This window comes from Trichomonas vaginalis, chromosome I (genome assembly GCF_026262505.1).
Source record: "Trichomonas vaginalis G3 chromosome I, whole genome shotgun sequence".
Classification (NCBI taxonomy): Eukaryota; Parabasalia; order Trichomonadida; family Trichomonadidae; genus Trichomonas; species Trichomonas vaginalis.
In genome coordinates this window covers 25,986,113-26,005,863 of record NC_067203.1, presented here as the reverse complement: position 1 = coordinate 26,005,863, position 19,751 = coordinate 25,986,113, and the positions used below count along the sequence as shown (strand labels likewise).

The window sequence follows — 19,751 nt, the reverse complement described above, 5'->3', positions numbered from 1 at the left end:
AGGATTTAATACTCTACGTTTATATGCTCCTAACTTAGTTCTAAAGGTTTTTCTACAAAATTTAGGAATTCCATCCTCTTTAATGTCATCAATGATTTCCATTTCATTATTTTCAATTTCTTCTTCTCGTTTATGAGGTCTTTGATTATGACTCCATTGATTCCATGAAATTAAATATTCTTTATCATTATATTTATACCTCATTAGCTTATTTTGGCTTTCATATTCATTTAATAATTCACAATCTTCATTTTTAAATTGAAGTTTAACCCATTCAGGATTTAAATGATGTTTAATTAATCGCGGAATATCTGACATCATCTATATATAGCTTCTTTTATAAAAGATAAAAAAATAAATTATTTTAAAAATAACTTTAATTTTTTAATAATTTATAAATAAATATATTTTAATGCATCGTCTATATATAGATGTAACAAAAAAAGTCACAAAACCCGTCATATCCTACTACTCATTTTAAAATTCTAAAGTATTTTGCTATGATGATAGCACCACTTAAACAGGGGCTTCTGAATACTAGAAAAGAAACCTTTTGAACCTTTTAAAAAAATGCGTTTTTTTTATGGTCGTGGTTTACAACTATGAAACTAGCTTTGAATAAGGGTTTCGTTTTGCGAAAAAAACGTACAATACGCAATTTCGCTAAAAAAACATTTAGCTAGCAATTTCGACCTTTGACTCCACTCAAGACGTCACTTTTTTAATTTTGCGGTATCATATTTTTGGAAAATCTTTATGAATATTATATAAGAAGTCTCTTTAATATCTATATTTCATATTTTTATCGATTTTTAAAGTTTTTGCGAAAAGTATTCAATTATTTTTGCTATTTGGTCGGGTAAATGTCAGATTTGCGACATTTTCTGATATGATATTCAGATTCTACGTTGATAATAATGCTTATAGAACCCTCTTGCTATTGTGTCAAAATTGCAAAACCGATAGCAAAAATATCTCGCAATATCAAAATTGAGATATTGAGTGAATTATGCATTATAGAGATTAAAAATCTGATTTGTGAAAACATCTCATCAGTTTCTAGCTAATTCAAAAATCTTTACTATCTTATTCGATTAAAATGAAAAGGGAATAGTTTCATTATGCTTTAAATGACAGCCTTATAATATAATCATAGTTTTCGCTCAATATGCAGCATTTTTTTTCGAAATCTATGGTCAATATCCTAAATACTGATTGCTTTGCATTCATATCTCTTACATTTTCTATACCCACATCACTATTCATTGCTATTCCTATCTTTTTCATTTTTGTTTGTTTCTCATAATTTCTCAAAAAACATGATAACTTGATATTTGTAAATATCATACTTTATAACGTAAATAAGAACTTGACCTATTAAGAAAAGCAGTAATGAAAAGAAAATCTGAAATTCATAAAAATTACAAGTTTCTGATGACAATTAGCTTAATTAAACCAGGTACAAGATTATATAATTGTATTTTCTATCCAATTATCCATATAATATCTTATCCAGAAAAAAAAACTTGATCAATACCAAATGATTTTTTAACTAGTAAATAAAGTATTTTCTTTACACACACATTGTATATCATAGTTTTTTTTTGGTTTCGCAAAACATCCAAAAACAAATATGCTATAAAAGTGACAATTTTAGCAAAACGAAACCCTTACTTTGAATAATCAAAATGATGAGAACACAGTAACTTGTATCCAAATGACGATCAATCGATTTTGTATATATTTCAGAACAATACAAAATCTTCTCCAAATCCTCTCAACCACAGCCAATAAATTTTCCGTAGTATATTCAATTTTTGAATATATTTATGAATATTCACGGAATAATTATTAAAATTAGTTCAATTTGGCTATTAAATCATAGTCCTTGATTATATAATCAAAATCCATAATACTCATTAATAAAAATTGAATGTATTGATTTTACTTCATTGCCACCATATGTATTTTCACATATATAACAATGAGTACTGATCAATATTTTAAGGTCGATTTTACACCTTCTTAAATTTCAATTCTTTAAAAAACCTTCTTTATCAAAATTGAATTGCATTTCAATACCTTAATCTTCCGTTTTCTTACTTCTAAATGTAATTTAATATGTTATTTCATTTGTCCATTTCGTCGAAAATTTTTTTTCATAATTTAATTCGAATATGGAGCTATTATATCTCTTAAAAGTAGCTCTATTTTATTCACATATTTCAAACTTTTCGCCTTGGCAGCCTCTTGGTTTTCATTCTAATTTTCAGGATCCGAGCTTTCAAGAAATTCCTTCTGAATCAAATTTCGAAGGTTATACACAACGAATTGGAATTGATATCACATTAAATCAAAATATCTCTAGTACATATCGTAACTCACAAGATTTCTATTCTTCAAGTATTACAATCGAAAATGCTAAATTTGATAATTTAAATGCCTTTGGAGGCGATTTCGCTGGTCCATTAGGCGGAGCCATATATACATATATGTCGAATATGCTAGTTCAAGGTTCAACGTTCTGTAATTGTAAAGCATCTACAGGTGGTTCAATTTTAACAATAGAAACCAATATCCTTATGATGAAAACTAAAATTGACTCGAATATTGCCTACAATGACGGCGGTGGAATTTACTTCCAAGGCAGTTCTTCCTCTCAAATAACACTTCAGATTGTTGAAACAAGTTTTCTTAACAATATAGCTTTTGCTTCCGGTGGTGCCATATGTGTCGAGTCTCAATCCAACGTATACTTACAGAACGTTCAAGCTTTTTATAATCAAGCTCATATCCAAGGCGGCGCTCTCTTCGTTGCTAACTCTGACATTAATATCTTTTATTCCAAGTTCCAGAAAAATATTGCCGGCCATACAACTTTCAATACTGGACACAAAACTATAAAATTTACCTTTGGAATGCCAAGATTCACAGCAAGAGGATGCGGTGGCTTTGCACATATAGCTTCGAACCAAGGTAAATATACGATCCATACAAACAATAACTGTTTTCGAGATAATTACATGATCAACGGAGCAATTTCGACGTTGGACATAAAGAAACCAAACCAGACTTCGGATGACAATATAGGCAAGGATGTCATGATCGAAAACAACACATTCTGGATTTCAATTGAGGATCAAATTGGAGATTATCTTTTCCTTTCATCTGAGTTTACCAAGTGGATGTTTACGGGTAACCAAACGAAATGTGATGAAGAAGTAGGCAGTAATACCACTTTCTTTAGTACTTTAATGGAAGGCAAAACATATACCAACGGAACTACAAAATTTGATTATGCCAGATCATCTAACAACGCTCCGGATGCAACAGTATCATCAGTTCCAAGCCCGACAGGTTATACATATTACGCCACACCAATACATATAACTACTCAAACAAAAACTTTCTATGCAAAAAGTTCAATGTGGCAGTTTATTACAACAATCACTGTCCGCCAAACATTTGGTTCAACACCATTTTCAACAGTTCACTCAACAGCACATTTAACACCTTATATAACACCACATTCTACACCTCACTCAACAGCTTATTTCACTCCCCACTCAACAGCACATTCAACTCCCCAATCGACACCAATTAGGACCATAAATCCATCTCCAACATTTTTACCTCCATATGAACCTCCTCCTGCCACAGAAAATCCACTTAATGGCAATATTCCTGATTTCTTAATTGTTAGTCCCTATAATACAACAATTGTTTCATTCACAGCCATTCCAACAAATTTATCAAATACTTATACTTATTTGATAACAGAGACAACAGCATTATCACCAATATTCAATGGAACTACTGTCACTTACACAGTTACAAGTTCATTTACAACAACAGCTACAGAGATTGAATCAACAAATAGTATATATGTTCCAACATTTATAGATAACCAAACTTCATTTACTTACAGTCGCATAAATACATCAACACAACTTTATACATGGAGTTTTACAACTTCAGCAAGTAATGTTGTCACTGTAACATATACTAATACCAATGCAACATTTACAAATACAACCATAAGCAGTAATGGAATTTATTCTGCTTTTTCACTAATACATATAACTACTCTAACATATACAAATAATTCAGGTAAGCCATCATTGACGTATACAAAAACAGAATATTACAATTTAACACAAGCTGGACCTGGTACATCTGTACTTTTTACTTATATCAAAGGTGATGATTATTCAATGCAGACAATTACATATACAACGACAGATTATAAAGGTTCAACATTTACGCTATCAACACTCTCCACACAAACAATTCCAAGTATTAGTACATTTGTTCCAAGTAATCCATCAACAATAGTTCAAATAAACACTAATATTATCACAGGCTCAAATATCATTACTTCAGGAATAAGTTATTTCAGCGGATACCTTAAAGCAACATCTAACACATACGTAGAGATTTACGCACCATCATATTTACTTTCATCTACATTGACAACAGTAGATCAATCAGAAACATATACTTATACAATTGTTACAAGTTTGACAAAGACATATTCATCTGTCTCATTCGGCCAAATTTATGTCTCTTATATATCAATATCAACAAATTACGAAACTAGAACAACTTCAGCAACAGTTGTTTCTACAAATGTTACATATACATTGACAAATACATTTATAAATTCATCAACTTTATCATATTCACTTGAAAATGGAAAAATTTACACACTTTCACAAACAACTATTAAACATAAGTCTATTCCATTTATAACTGCCATATTAAGTCCAATGATAACAATGACTTCTACTTTTACAAATGTTTCAAATGTTATGACATATACTTTTACAGAAGCTATATATAATGCCACTCAAATTAATGCACCATTTTATACATTAGATACATTAGATATCACTTATGTTGCATCAGCAATACCTTCAACAACAAGTTATGCACAAATCAATACCAGCACTTCAGTTATATCACCAACAATTACTAATATCTCTTATCCAATCATTAATGCAACAACATTTAATAATTATGAATTCTCTAATCTTTTGAATGTTTCTACTAATACATCAACATTTGCAATTCTTGAAACAGATACACTAGTTCCGACAATAACTGACCATTATACGGCATCAGCAGCATTTATAAGTGAAATATGGACAAACCAAAGTGTATATAAGTCAACAATTCATGATAAAACAATGGCTTATATGAAAACAAATACTTTCACAAAGGTTATCACAAATATTCCACAAGGTTCTAAAATATCTACAGTAATAAATGTTTCTGCAAGAACATATACACAAGTATATAAATATACAAAAACAATGACAATACCAGATGATCTAGGATTATCACCAACTCATACATTCGAAAAAGAAATTTTCTCAATTAGTACAATATCTGTTTCAGGATATTCACTTATTCATAATACGACGCTTTCTAGTACTCAAACAACATTTTACTTCCCATATTCAACTGCGACTATAACAAATACAATTGTTGATGTACCATATTCAATATACAATGGCAATTTAACATTAACAATAAATCAAACTGCAACAAATATTAGTACAGTGCTGAGTACAATGACTGAATCATTAATATATATTACTTCCACAACAACATTGGAAAATGTATACCAAATAGATACCAGTAAATCCACTAATACTCTAAAAGCAGTAAAAACTAATGATGCATCTCTAATCACAACACCAATAGCTCCAGTTAATAAATACACTCCATTTATCGCAACACCAAATCCAACCATAAATCTTTTATATACTAGTACTCTAACAGCTGTAAAAGTACCAATAAAAACTAATGTAGCAGCATATTCTTATACAATAGCAAAAGTTTTAAACACAATTACATCATATTTAACAGCAATAACATGCTATTCATCATTCTTAACTTCAATAGAAGGCACAATAACAGAAACATATGACCAAACAACTTCATATACAATAACTTATATTTATGCAGGAAATGATCCAATTACATATACTGTTTATATACAACATGGTACAAAAGAAATATATACTTATTCATTTAATAATTCAGAAACATACACAGAATATTATGTTTGGTCATACAAAACATCGTCTGCTCTCACTTATTCACCTACATCGGCATCTACATATACAATTATTTATAGTGGAGTACAAAGAACTGCAAATGAATCATTTGGAACTGTAGTTTATATCCCTTCATATTCATATTTCGCAACACAAAGTACTATTACTTTAACATTAGTTCCATCCATTTCAGATATTTCTGTTGGAACAGATACATTCACTCTCAGTGCAACATTTTCTGAAATTGCAACTAATTACACTATAACAAATGCAAGCATATCAACAACTTACACAAAAGTCACTGCAATTCCTCCTCCAAGAACTCCTTCAATGACACCACTTCCAACTCAATTACCACCAAATGAACCTGGCTATACTTACACAACAACAGATACAATTGTTCCACAAAGTACTAACACAAACAAGACAACAATCACTTCTAGTTGGTCACATGTTGGTTCTACAACTAATATAGTAAAACCAACAGAATCAGACACTTATTCATTTACTTTGACAGAACATAATGATACTATCACTTACACAAATACTTCTGTTAAAACAATTGTAAATAAAACTGTTCCTAAACCAGCTGATGTAACTGTTACAGAAGTTGCAGTAACAACAGAAACACAAACAAATTACACAGAGAAATCAACAGTTACAACAATTAGTTATCAATACGGAAATGCAACACTGAGCGTTACAAATACAAATGTTACTGTACCAAAAGTAACTGATACTACAACACAAACGATTATATCAGATTACATATCTGTTACATCAACAAACACAGTAATTCCTTCAGAAACAGAGACACTAACAAATACATTTACAACAATATCATTTGATAACAAAAACATTACAACATACACACAAACATATGTTCCAACAATAACTAATGTCAGCACAACATTAACTGAAGGACACACGTTTATTAACAAAGTTACAAACACAACAATTAATTCAACAATTGTTGAGTCAACAGAAGCTAAATCAACTATTACTTTTGTTATTTCTAATTTACCAGAAAGAACTCCACAATTAACACGAACACCAACTCCTCCACCTCCAAGAACTCCTATCAGAACTCCTGAACAAACTCCATCAACACCTGCACAAACTCCTTCAACAGATTTCACAGTTGTAGGAACAATTATTGAGACACAAGTTAATGATACAACAGTTATTGTCACAAGAACCTTTGTTGTTACACAAACATTGACAAGTGAAGCTCATTCAGATAGTACAATTTTCTACAGTACAGAAACATTGAAAGAAACAGATGTAAGTGTAGTTATTTTCACTTTGATCGATACAACAACAAACGTTGTTTATTTCTCTATTGTAAATGATGGACAAACAAGTGATGTTTCCAAAGGATTGCCACAAACAACAATCATCATTTTGGCTGTAATTGGTTGTGCTGTTATTTTCGCAATTGCTTTCATCGCTTTGTTCATGTACAGAAAGTACAGAGATAAATCCGATTCAACACCTTCGTTGGAGAGCCAGGAAACAGATGATTTATACGCTGTTGACAATGAAACAAGGACTTCTATCATTGCTACATTTAATAATGAAGATGAAAATGAAATGCTCACGACATTTAACTGCATTACAACAAATAGTACAGTTACGGAAGGTGATGAAGATAATGCAAGCCAGTTCAATGACGAAGATGATATGTTCCTTAATGGCGAATTTTAAATTCGTCAAATTTTTTATTATATTTAATTTTAATTTTTTTTATTATATTTTATGTATATTTATACGGTCTTATACTTTTAAATAATTTTGCTATCTTTGTTTTTTTATAATTTACTTACTTTTTTTATATTCAGAATTTATTCTTGTTAATCTTATCATATCTACTAAGAAGAGTAATTACTAAGCGTAAACAAGGATACTGATCAATTCCAGAATTAGAAATTACGAAGTTTTAACAATGAGTTTTGAATAACAGGCTTATTAATTATGTACAACTCAAGATTGACACATGTATTAAGAAAATAAGAATAATGTAAAGATATAAATCTTAAACGGTAGATGATATTCGACTGGAAATCATTCAAAGACAATTTCCTTGAGTGTGAAGCATATCACATGGTTATTATTCTAAGGATATAAAGGTTCATAGGTAACTTCATATGGATAATTGTTCCTTCTTGATAAATCTTACATTAAAATGAAAATGAATTAATTTTCAGCACTCTTGATGAAATTTTAATAAGAACTCCACATAGAGCATGTTTTAGTCTTGGAACATTGCAACTCCGTTATTTTAACTTATTTCATTTTTAAGGTCCCCTATTCAAATATTTGTATAACATTCATCAAATTTTGAAAAAATATCGATTAAGAGCCCTTAATAATGAAAAACATTTTTCGTGTGCAAAATTAGGTAGTTGGCTCCTAAAATTTATTCGCATTTCATTAAAAATCCAACCAGATTTTCGGATTGTATTATCAGAAAATCAAATTTGTTAATATTTTAAATCAGCAAATGATAAAATACAATTATGTTATGAAACTTTACTGTCTTTATTTAACACTTTATTTCAAATACGGTCTCAAAATTTCAGATAATTGGGTTTGAATGATAGATCTGCTAATCCTAGCTATTCTATCATTCAGATTCACCCCTAAACCATTATCAGAAGGGGAAGACATTCCAATTTTTGCAGAACTCAAGAATATAGTTCATGATGAAAATCCTCTTATAAAAAAGTAGCAGTTTCTTATAATTTCGATAGTAATACATTCCAATCTAATAGAAAAGACAGAGAGTATCTAGCATGCTCAATAAAAATCAATGCTTGTACATATTCTCATTGTTTCGCATTTGGTTCTCTATTAGGTGGGCCATGTGGGGGAGCATTATATGGCCAAAAGTCAATGTTTGTAATATCTAATTCTACTTTCGATAGTAACCAAGCTTCTGACAGTGGAGCCATTTTTACCTCAGAATCAGATGTATTATTGCATGCAGAGAATGCCGAATCTTCAAATTTTAACAGCAATATAGCTTTTGGTTCTGGTGGAGCCATATTTTACCAAGGATTTTATGATAAGATCGATAAAATAAGGAAGTCGCCCATGCATAGACTAAGGATATTTAAGTGTAATTTTGATGATAATGTTGCACACCAGTTAGGTGGAGCCCTAGTTGTTTCTAAAGACAGTAAAATTTTTGAATTTAAACATCTTTTATATAAATGTTACTGAGAAAAGAATCTAATTTTAATAATTCAAGTATCCTATCTTGTTTATTTTCAGAAAAATATGTTAGAGAACATCAAAACTCGTTAGATTAAGTATAAAATTGAAGTATTTTACAATCAAATTTTTGAAATTACTTAATGAACAAAGTTATTAATAACAAATTGTTCGAACTTTAAAATATCTTCTATTGTGCTATATGCTCCAATTGATATTCTCACAGCACCAAGAGGAACTCCTTCGACAATATCTATTGAATCGTGGCACGATGTCTTCTTGTTGTAGTAATGCTCAACTTGGTCATCTCTAAGACCAGCAGCGCTGATGCACGAACCAGGATTGCAGAAGCAGCCAACGCGAATGTTAATATTTTCGGCTGTTGACTTTTTCATGACTTCATTATAGCCTACATAGGTTCCATCAGCATTTAAGAAGTTGACAGTTACAATTGATCCTTGTAACTTTTGATTATCTTTAGCATGATTTCCATAAATCTTGACAACTGGTCTTCCTGTAGATTTATGTCTCAGTCTTGCCAATCTTGTATATAATTCTCTTGTTAATGCCCAAGTATGCTTATTAATGTTTTCAATTCCAAGTTCGTTCAACTTATCGAAGCCTTCCTTCAAAGCAACGATTGATAAGAATGGGATTGTTCCATCTTCAAACTTAGAGCAGCCTCTTGGCTGGAATAAGGCGTAATCTGTTCCGCATGTAGCAATAACAACAGTACCACCAGAGAAATCTCTCTTTTCGAGGTACTTTAATGCATCATTCCTTACAACAAGAGCTCCAAGATTTGGATAGCCCATAATCTTGTAAAAGCTCATTACAAGGAAATCTGCTGGTGTCTTCTTGAGATTGATTCTATTTGTAGGAAGATATGCTGAAGCATCAAGTAAAACAAACCATTTTCCTTTCCTGAATTTATTTCCAAAATCTGTTGCTCTGAATTTCTGAATTAAGCCTAAGTCAAACTTCTTTCCTGCAAAGTTCTCTTCTGCAGGGTAAGCAAACAAGTTAAATGCATTATATGATGTACTTGGGAGAGGATTTCCATTTCCTTCTAAATCAGCCAGGTCAACTGTTTGGAAATCAGCATTAAAGTGCTTTGCCCATCTTCTTATTCCTAAAACACTGTTGTGGTTGTCGCGAGTGTATAAATAAAGAGAATTATTAGACCAAGGGAAAGATTCTGCGAGTAACTTTAGTGCAGATGTTAAAGATGCTGTAAAGATAACTGAATATTGATCTTTTGGTGCACCAACGAAATCTAATACCTGATCACGAACTTCTTCAACGAGTTCAGTTGTATATGATGATGCTGGTGATTCAGAATGAGGATTTGCGAATAAATTATTCTTTAGTTTGCGTGATACTCCTTCAATTTAAGACGTTCTATATAAACCACTGCCTGTATAGTCAAGATATACTGAGCCATTTAATTGATTCATATCGTAACGACGTATGTTATCTATTTTACCGCCATATCCATAGTCTTTCTCTAATGAAGTTACCCATTCTATAGATTTTGATGGTTGACGCACCGTATAGTATGCCAATGAAACATCAAAGGCCAATGCTGCAATGAGGAGAGCCCACAATGCTCGCATATGATAAAAATGAAGTGAGAACAATTGAATTGCAGGTAAAATTTTTTCAGAAGTTTACTTGGCCTCATTACGGTGGAACTTCTGATTATTTGAGAGAAAATCTTGTCATAGAGCCAAGCAAACATTTCGAAGGTTTTTATACTATAGTTTGTGCAAAGCCATATTAAATCATTATTGGAGATTAATACCCTAAGCCATATTCAATATTAACATAGAAATTTAAAATGATAAAATTATGCTCGTGCTGGTAAAAGCTCTTGGCAAAGAAAATACATATTTGGATCTAACCCATTAAGATCATGCTTTCATTAATATGCCCTTCGCATTAAAATTTCAATTCGAATGCTATTTTGCTCAGGAACACATTTAGCTTAGCATCTTCAGATTATAACTGGCATTATCATTTTATTATACCATTACATTTATAATCAGAAACTCCCAATTTAAAAATATTTTAATATTTTGAAATTATTTTATAGTTTCATAGCTTTAAAGATGTTCGCTCGAAGGAAAATAGAAATTGAATAGTTTTTTTTAAAAAGTTTTCGAATAATATTTTTATAAAAAATTTAATTTTAACAATATTATATAACTGTTTACTCATACACATATAAAAACGCTCAAAATAACAATAGGAGCTCTTCAGAATCATAATCACTAATCAACAAAATAAAATAAATTATCCGTGGTTAGTATTATATTCTTTCTTATAAAGTTCTTCGATATCGATAAACCAGACCGCTGTTGTGCTTCCTCCAACAGAGTCCTTCAGTCCTGTAGCCTTCTTTATCTTTCCGCACCATTTCACCGAATTGTGCATGCTCAGCTTTACGTATTTCGCACCGATTGACACTCCACGCGATGGAGAGTTGTAGTTCCAGAACACTGCCTGTGAAATAAAAACAGGATTCTTGAAAAGTATAGAAATTTTCGGAGTTGCGTGATTTTCTTTGTCAATCTCTGCTACAAACATCTCGGAGTCATCGTCTGTTTCTTTAATATCTTTAAACAACTTCTTCGGGTCGGAAAATCTGGCACAATTTTTAATAATAATATCATCTATGTGCGACCAAGGTATGCTTTCGTAGTTCTCATCGTAAAAATCTATGGCGTTCAGTCCGAAGTACTGTTGGCCGCCGTAATTATCGAGAATTGTAATTTCAACTTGTTTAACTGGTTTCAGAGGCATCAAACCGTATTTATCGTTTAATATGTTTGCCTTATCTTTCTTTCCGAACAGTTCTTCAATGATTTCGAAAGAATTTGTTGGTTTTACGAATTGCTGAGATAATTGAACATCGGTTCCGTAGCATCTTGGAATTTCTCCGATATATAGAATCTCTTTTCCACAAGAAATCGAAACTTTACGAACAGATGCATCACCCAGTGATGTAGTATTCCAAATTCTTGCATAAGCGGGTGTCTGATCGCCCGGTAGGAAAAATACTAATGATATTTGATTTGTTTCTTCAGGAGGCCATTGATTATACCATAATAAATTTTCTTCCTGTTTTAGAAGAGTAACTCCGCTAAGTCTATTAAGCATCTCAGGAGTACTGTAAGGGATTGATGAAATTTTTGTCGGATTTATTATATGTCTTTCTTTATCGAGGAACCAAATTGCGGAACAAGCAATTTTATCAGGATGGCCCCAATTAGACATTAAATCTACTTGATAAATAATAGGTTCCACTTCTTTTTTACTTAAGTCTTCGAGAGGGGAGAGCATAATTGAACAACTACTTGTTTGACGAGATAAACTAGACATTGGATTAGGTAAGTTATGACTAAGGGAACTAGAAACTCTTAGTAACTTTAAACTCGATCTCTTGAAATGACCGAGGGAATTAAGTGCTGGTACTCTTCTCATTTTGTGTGAAAAAGATTCATTGAATTTTTAAGTTGGTTTGAAATATTTGAGATAAGAAATTAATTTAAGGAAAATATATAAAATCCTACTACAAATAATAAATAGAATATATACTCCGGAAAGTGCCAATATTTTTTTTTGAATGGATTGAAATAATCGCTATATCAATCATCCGGATATGAATACAAATTTTTGTTTATTTATGATATATTCTATCATGAATTAAATTTGAATTTCGTCTTTAAAATTTTCAATATCATAATTCAAATTTCATTATTAATTGAAATATGCTCGGATATTTTATATTCATGCAAACTTTACATTATGTTTTATTGCGAGAATTTTCAATGGAAAGATATTTCTGATACACACGGTTACAAAATTAAGAGTTCAGTTGGAATTTAGTAGAGTAATCATAAGACTAAACAATATGATTATTGAAAAATGGTTTTGGTAATTTTATCGGTCAGATAGTGCCAATAACAATTCCAATAAAATAAACGTAAATTGAACTATCCAAATTTCATTTAGTTAATCTTCAATTCCGATTTTTCAAATTAAAATAATTTTTGAATTCGATTATTTGAGCAAATGAATAACTTATTATAATACGGATCAGAATTTACTCAAAATTAATTGATCAATACAGATAATTTTCAACATTATATTTTTGGATTTTTTAATTCTTTCAATTATGAATAGACGCTCGTATAAACAATATATACTGAGGTGTTCTGTGAGAGTATTTGATGAAAAACTAAATTTACATCAAAATTAATAAACAAAATACAAAATAGATAAAAAATATATAAATTCCAAACATTACTCAACATATTTTAGCACTTCTTCTGCCAAATAATGAATGTTATCATTATCACTCTCATAGCAATCATGAAAAGCATCGATTCCTTCAACTTCATTCAACATATTGATCATTTCATCTTTCTTAGCTATATCATTGTCAACATATTGAAATGTAATCAAGTAAAAAGTTAAAATTTCGTAAACATCTGCCAAATCATTTTCTAAGATGGGAATCATAAGTTTTGGTATGTTGTATACAATTGATAAGCTAATTATTGATTCGTTCGTTGATTTTATTAATTTACACATTAATTTTGCTGAATTCTTCTTCAACTTTAGAGATCCTGTCGACATAAACGATGCTATCAATCCCAGTAAGTTATCTTCTGTCACAAATGTAATTAATGTGTTGAAATTATCTGGAAGCATTGAAATAATGAATTTTATGCCAGAAATGATTTTGTTCTCTACATCTGAATTAATAAGAGCTTCAGCAACTGAATACAAAAAGCCGTATTGCGAAATAACGTTTGATTCGCAATGTAAAGCAATTTTAGCGATTATTCGCATAGGGGAACTCACATCTTCTGATTTCATCCTTTGTATTGTGCATAAATCAACAATTCTTTGAAGAATATTTCGTTCAATAATGAGTTCACAAACGTTTTCTTCGATATGTATCATACGGGAGATACAGTCGTAAGTTTCTGGGAACGGAAGATCATCTACAATTGTGCAAAAACCATCTACAATTGGTAAAATCAAATTTGGATCTGGAAAATGCATTAATAACTGATTGGATAGTTGCACATAAAGCATTATGCCTCCAGGATACATAGAGAGCTTAGCTTGTATGTCTGGGAAATGAGAAATTAAATCATCTATTGAAGTTTGGAATTTTATTAAGCTTGTAATAACAACAATTATTTCTAACCACTTACTTCGTGGCCATGTTAAGAAAAACTTGCATAATTCTGCTAAAATATCGTATTCTGCAAAAATTAAGAGTAAATCGTTGTTAAAAGAGACTGAATAAAGGAGATGTACACAATCGAAAAGTACCCCTTTATTTTTATTGCATATATTTTCTCCAATTAATGAAGCAAGCTCCGTATTTATTAATATATCTTTGATTTTTTGAATTGTTTGTGCTTTTGGTTGTATATTGTTGAGTATATCATGTATTAAATCAGCAAATATATGTATTTGCTCAGCAACGTTACCAAATTCTTCTTTTGAATATGCATCTCGTATATATTCTGCAATTTGTTCAAGTTCTTGTACAATATTTTCTTCTAAAGACTTATTAGTTTCTTCGGTATTTGATTCAGAAGTTTTATATTCATCCATTCATCAAAAATCGAAGAAGTAAAATGATTTCAATCCTTTTGAAATAGTATTTCATAGCAAATATTCACTTAATATGATATATCGATGGAGAACATACTGTTTAAAATTGCATCAGGTTAAAAATAATTTCATAAAATCCTAGTAGTAGTATATGATGGGTTTAGTGACTTTTTTTGTAAACGTAAGAATTCATACAATATCGAACGATTTTGTATCATTATTTTAACATTAATTTTAAAATAATTTATTTATTTATTCTTACATAAATGACCCAACAAGTAAAACCAGATAAAATAGATTATCGAATTTTAGAGGATGGTGTTCCTGTTTATATTCAAAGATTTAAAGGGAAGCAATATTATAGAATTGTTAATCCTGAATACATAAAACATTTATTTAAAAAGGAAGACTGTGAATTATTAAACGTTAATGAATATGAAACCAATAAATCAAAATTGAAATATAAATATATTGGAAGTGATGAAAGATGCAAAGATAAAGATAAAGTTTATACAGTTTCATATAATGAATGGAAAACCAATAAGATAAGAAAACATTTAGGAGATTATGGGAAATGTTCTGAATTCTTCAAATCTAGTATGTATGAGAGAGTAAAAGAAATTAGATATAATTATTTTCATGAATAAAAAATATAAAAATTCAATGTCTTACATTTCTGAATAATTTATTTTTATTTTGTATGAAATGAGTGTCAAGACTAACGACGTTAAAAAATTAGGATTCACAAACAGGGAAATAAAGGATATATTAGAGGAGGCAGGTTATGAGGTTGATAAATATTATTTAAGAAATTGTCAAAAATTCGCGGAGTTTTTAAATGAGTTTGATTATGATGGAAAAATGAATAAAGATGATGTTATAAATTTCTTATATCCCACATCTGAAGAAGAAAAACCTAAAGAACCTGATGTTTTCCCTGAATATTATGAAGAACGAATTAAAGATGATGAATATGATGAAATTGAAAGACTGGAAAAAATAAGAGATGAAATAGATGAAAAAATTAAGGAATTAAGAGAAGTTGAAAAATATAATGAAAATGAAGTAGAGGGTTTAATGAATATCCCAGCTTCAGAATCAGAAGTACAGAAATCTCATGAAGAAAGATATAAAAATTATGTCTCAGAATCAACACAAAATTTATTAGATGGTGAAATAGACGAAACACTTTCAGAAGAAGGTACTAAATTTATTCGTAAACATAAGCTTCAGTTTATTGACGATGGAGATTATCCATGTATATTACTTTCACCTCCTCTTGATTCTGAAAAATTCAAAAAAGCACTGAAAAATGTAACATATGCAACAAATACGATTAAGAAAGAAGACCATGATATTTTACACAAATTATTATTTAAATAAATGTACAGGTGTTGATAAAGTTTTTGATTTGTTAGATAAAATATCAAAAGAAACAATTGGTACATATAAAATTTTATGCGATTGTGGTTTCATTATTGAAGATACCAATAATGTTTCATATGAAAGAACAGCACCGAAGGAAGACGAAGTTGAAAGGTCTATACCATTCGTTATTAAGAACATAAAAGATATGAAAACTTATAAACATTATATTTATTCATTTATTTCAGAAAAAATGGAAGCAACCCATAAAACATCTTCTCATCATTTTATAGCTATTCATACATTCCTTTTCAAAGTTGTGAAATTAAATAAGACAGGAATTAGATTTAATGTATCAGGGTACACATTCTTGAGTAAATTAAAATGTATTCGTCACGTCGCAGATGATAAAAATTTATGTGTTCTTAATTCATTTTATGGGCTTTAGCCCTGGACTCTCTGAGTCTCGGACTTTAAAAAATAAAGTTTATTTTTATTTATTTAATGATATTTTATTCTTACATAAATGAACAAAAATGGAACAGCTAAAATGAATGATAATCAAATAAGAGCCGAAGGTAGAAGGTTATTTAAACGCTTCTATAACATTCCTGATGGTGTTAATCCTAAAACTCGTAGAAGTTATTTAAATGAAGCCATAGATGCATATGAAGGATTTGACATTTCATCAGAAAGTGAGAGGTTAGCAAGAATGTTAAACGTTAATATTGATTTTTATTATTGTGACCCTCAACCAGAAGACGTGGACATAAATAAGGTAGACTTTCCATTAGTGGAATCAATAATGATAGATCCAGAATTTGAAACAGTAAATATTTTATTAACACAGAGTCCATGTGGAAAACTTCACGCTGACAGAATTACAGACGTTGAAGCACTCACAGGATATAAAGTTTGCCCCTTTTGCAAAGAAGAAGTATATTCTATCCGTGATGATCCAGAAAGGAAAAACCAAAGAAGATTTTTAAAACATTGTGAGAAATGTAAAGAAAATAATGGAAGATTAATTCAAGACGTTCAATTGCAAAACACACAACAACCATATGCACCACATATCACGAAACAGAAGATATATCAATGGCTATTAGCACATAATTTGCAGGAATATTATAAACCAACAAGATATTATATTACTTTGACTTCGAAACATTAGAGACTAAAGAAGAACTTCAACTTTCTGAATGTGCAACTTTGAACGCTTACTTAAAACCATTCATGGTATCATCAACGGTTAAATTAAAGCCGCAAAGCGGCGAGGTCGTAGACCGTGATAAAACATATACGAGGAATTTTTGCTTAACATCAAGTGATTCTTTTATTTCTGATTGGATTGAATTTTTATTTTCAACCTGTTCATTAGTTGCTAAATCAAATATTGAACAATATGAAGAATTAATGAATACATTAAATGAAAAACAGAAGGAAGCATTTAAAGAAATTCTAGATGAGGAATTCAATAAAGTGAATATCATAGGTTTTAATTCGGGAAAGTTTGATTTAAATTTAATTCTTCATGATTTAAACACTGCAAAATGGAAAATAAAATCAATACTGGGTTCATCTTCACAATTTAAGCAAATCATTGTAAAGAAAACAAACGTTCCATATGAATTAAGATTTATTGACATCAGAAATTATATAGCGGGTGGGACATTAGACCAATTCACTCAAGATTTCGGAAACAATAAAACACGTGTTAAATCCTTTTTCCCTTATCAATTCATCACATGGGAGAATTACGAAGATGAATTATATAAAAAGGAACCATTCACTCAAGATTCATTTTATTCAGCATTAACCCAAGAAACTATATCAGATAGTGATTATCAAATATATCTCAATGATGCTAAAAACTTTAAGAATAGATTAGAATATTTTATTCATTATTGCAATAAAGACGTTGAAATTATGATTGACCCAATTGATAAAATTATTGAAGAAACATTTGTTTATAAAATTGACATGCTTCATAATCTTTCTTTATCATCGAATGCTTCAATGATTCGTTACGCTTTAGCATATAAAGACTTTAATCCTAATGAAACATATCCAGAAGAAGAAAATGTGGAATCAAGTTTTGAATTAACGAAAAAGTATTGGAAATATAAAATTGAATCATATAAGAAACAAGATGAAAAAGCAGAAAGGGATACTAAAAATAATGTTTCAACGGATGATTTTCAATACTATCACGATTTAATCCTTTCATCTAAATGCAAAATGTGTGGTAAAGCGTTTACATATGCAAATAAACCAACATTGGATAGAATCGATAATGAAAAACCACATACTAAAGAAAATTGTCAGTTAATGTGTTGTTATTGCAATGTCGTAAAATCAAATAAAGATGAAGATGTTCAACGTTTAAGAATCAATTTAAGAAATTATGCATTAAAAAATAATTTACCAATGACTTTAGATTCAGTTGAAGCTTATCACATTCTCCGTAATGGAATTACTGGTGGTTGATCAAATGTTCAACATAGAGTAAATCTTAAAGGAATCACGCACATTAATAAACTTTCATATAATCCAGAAACTAAAACTGTATCAAATGAGGACACCACCAACATCATGACTCATTTCGTTGGTGTTGACTTTAATTCATTATATCCTTCATCATTTTCATCTAATCCTCATGATTTCATTCAATATACTGACCATAAAATGTATATGCCGGGAAGATTGAATGGTGTTATCATTTGTGATACAGCAACAAAGAAAGCAAAAGCACTGGGAATTATTAAGAAGAAAAATAATTTATTTGTGGCTGAAGTAAAGGGTCACATTGATGAAAAATACATTAATGATTACATAAACTTTTTACCGATAATAAGAAACTTAGATATTATCACAGATGAAAAAACAATTGGCAGTTTTATGTATAATTACATGAAATCAAACAATCTACCTGTTGACCAGAAACAGAGAAAATTAACTCAGTTAGCATCAACACACAACCAATATCAACCATTTTCTTCTTATTATCTTTGGTATCTAATCGACAGATTTCATTTTATCATTGATGACATTCAATCAATTTTAACATTTACTAAAAACACTTGCTTTAATGAATTTGCGAACGAATTTATGAATGAAAGACAAAAGGCTGAATTAGAAGGAAATAAAGGAAAAAGTTTATTTTGCAAGATTTCACTTAATGGATCATATGGTTACGATGCAATGAATACACAAAATTACACAAAGACTAAAATAATGAATGCACAGAAGGCACGCGTTGCATGTATGGCAAATAAGTTTAAAAACATAAGAGAAATAGGTGAAGATACATATCAAATGATGCTCAAAGATAGATTTTATAGATGTGAAACATGTTTACAAGAGACATTCTTCACTTTAGATAATGCTAAATACTGGTATTTGGTTTTCATTTATGATTTTATGTATAAATGCATGAATGTTAATCGTTTTCATTTCATTGAA

General features: G+C 30.0%; 4 protein-coding genes across 4 annotated transcripts, besides 1 other annotated feature; 1 reads left to right on the top strand and 3 right to left on the bottom strand.

The window, feature by feature from the left end:
* Positions 1 to 2,177: 2,177 nt before the first annotated feature.
* On the top strand, positions 2,178 to 7,862 carry TVAGG3_1051410 (lipid binding; the record flags this gene model as incomplete). Its single annotated transcript, XM_001315961.1, has 1 exon — positions 2,178 to 7,772. One exon carries the CDS (start codon positions 2,178 to 2,180, stop codon positions 7,770 to 7,772), a length of 5,595 nt encoding a protein of 1,864 aa, XP_001315996.1.
* Positions 7,863 to 8,555: 693 nt separating this feature from the next.
* Positions 8,556 to 11,410, bottom strand: TVAGG3_1051400 (molybdenum cofactor sulfurtransferase protein; the record flags this gene model as incomplete). Its single annotated transcript, XM_001315960.1, has 1 exon — positions 9,422 to 10,096. One exon carries the CDS (start codon positions 10,094 to 10,096, stop codon positions 9,422 to 9,424), a length of 675 nt encoding a protein of 224 aa, XP_001315995.1.
* Positions 11,411 to 11,491: 81 nt separating this feature from the next.
* On the bottom strand, positions 11,492 to 12,860 carry TVAGG3_1051390 (uncharacterized protein; the record flags this gene model as incomplete). The annotated part of the gene is made up of 1 exon (XM_001315959.2): positions 11,577 to 12,767. The coding sequence occupies one exon, from the start codon at positions 12,765 to 12,767 to the stop codon at positions 11,577 to 11,579; it is 1,191 nt and encodes a 396-aa protein (XP_001315994.1).
* A 575-nt stretch (positions 12,861 to 13,435) lies between these two features.
* Positions 13,436 to 14,946, bottom strand: TVAGG3_1051380 (uncharacterized protein; the record flags this gene model as incomplete). The annotated part of the gene is made up of 1 exon (XM_001315958.2): positions 13,590 to 14,921. One exon carries the CDS (start codon positions 14,919 to 14,921, stop codon positions 13,590 to 13,592), a length of 1,332 nt encoding a protein of 443 aa, XP_001315993.1.
* A 541-nt stretch (positions 14,947 to 15,487) lies between these two features.
* Positions 15,488 to 19,751: part of a mobile genetic element that runs on past the window's edge.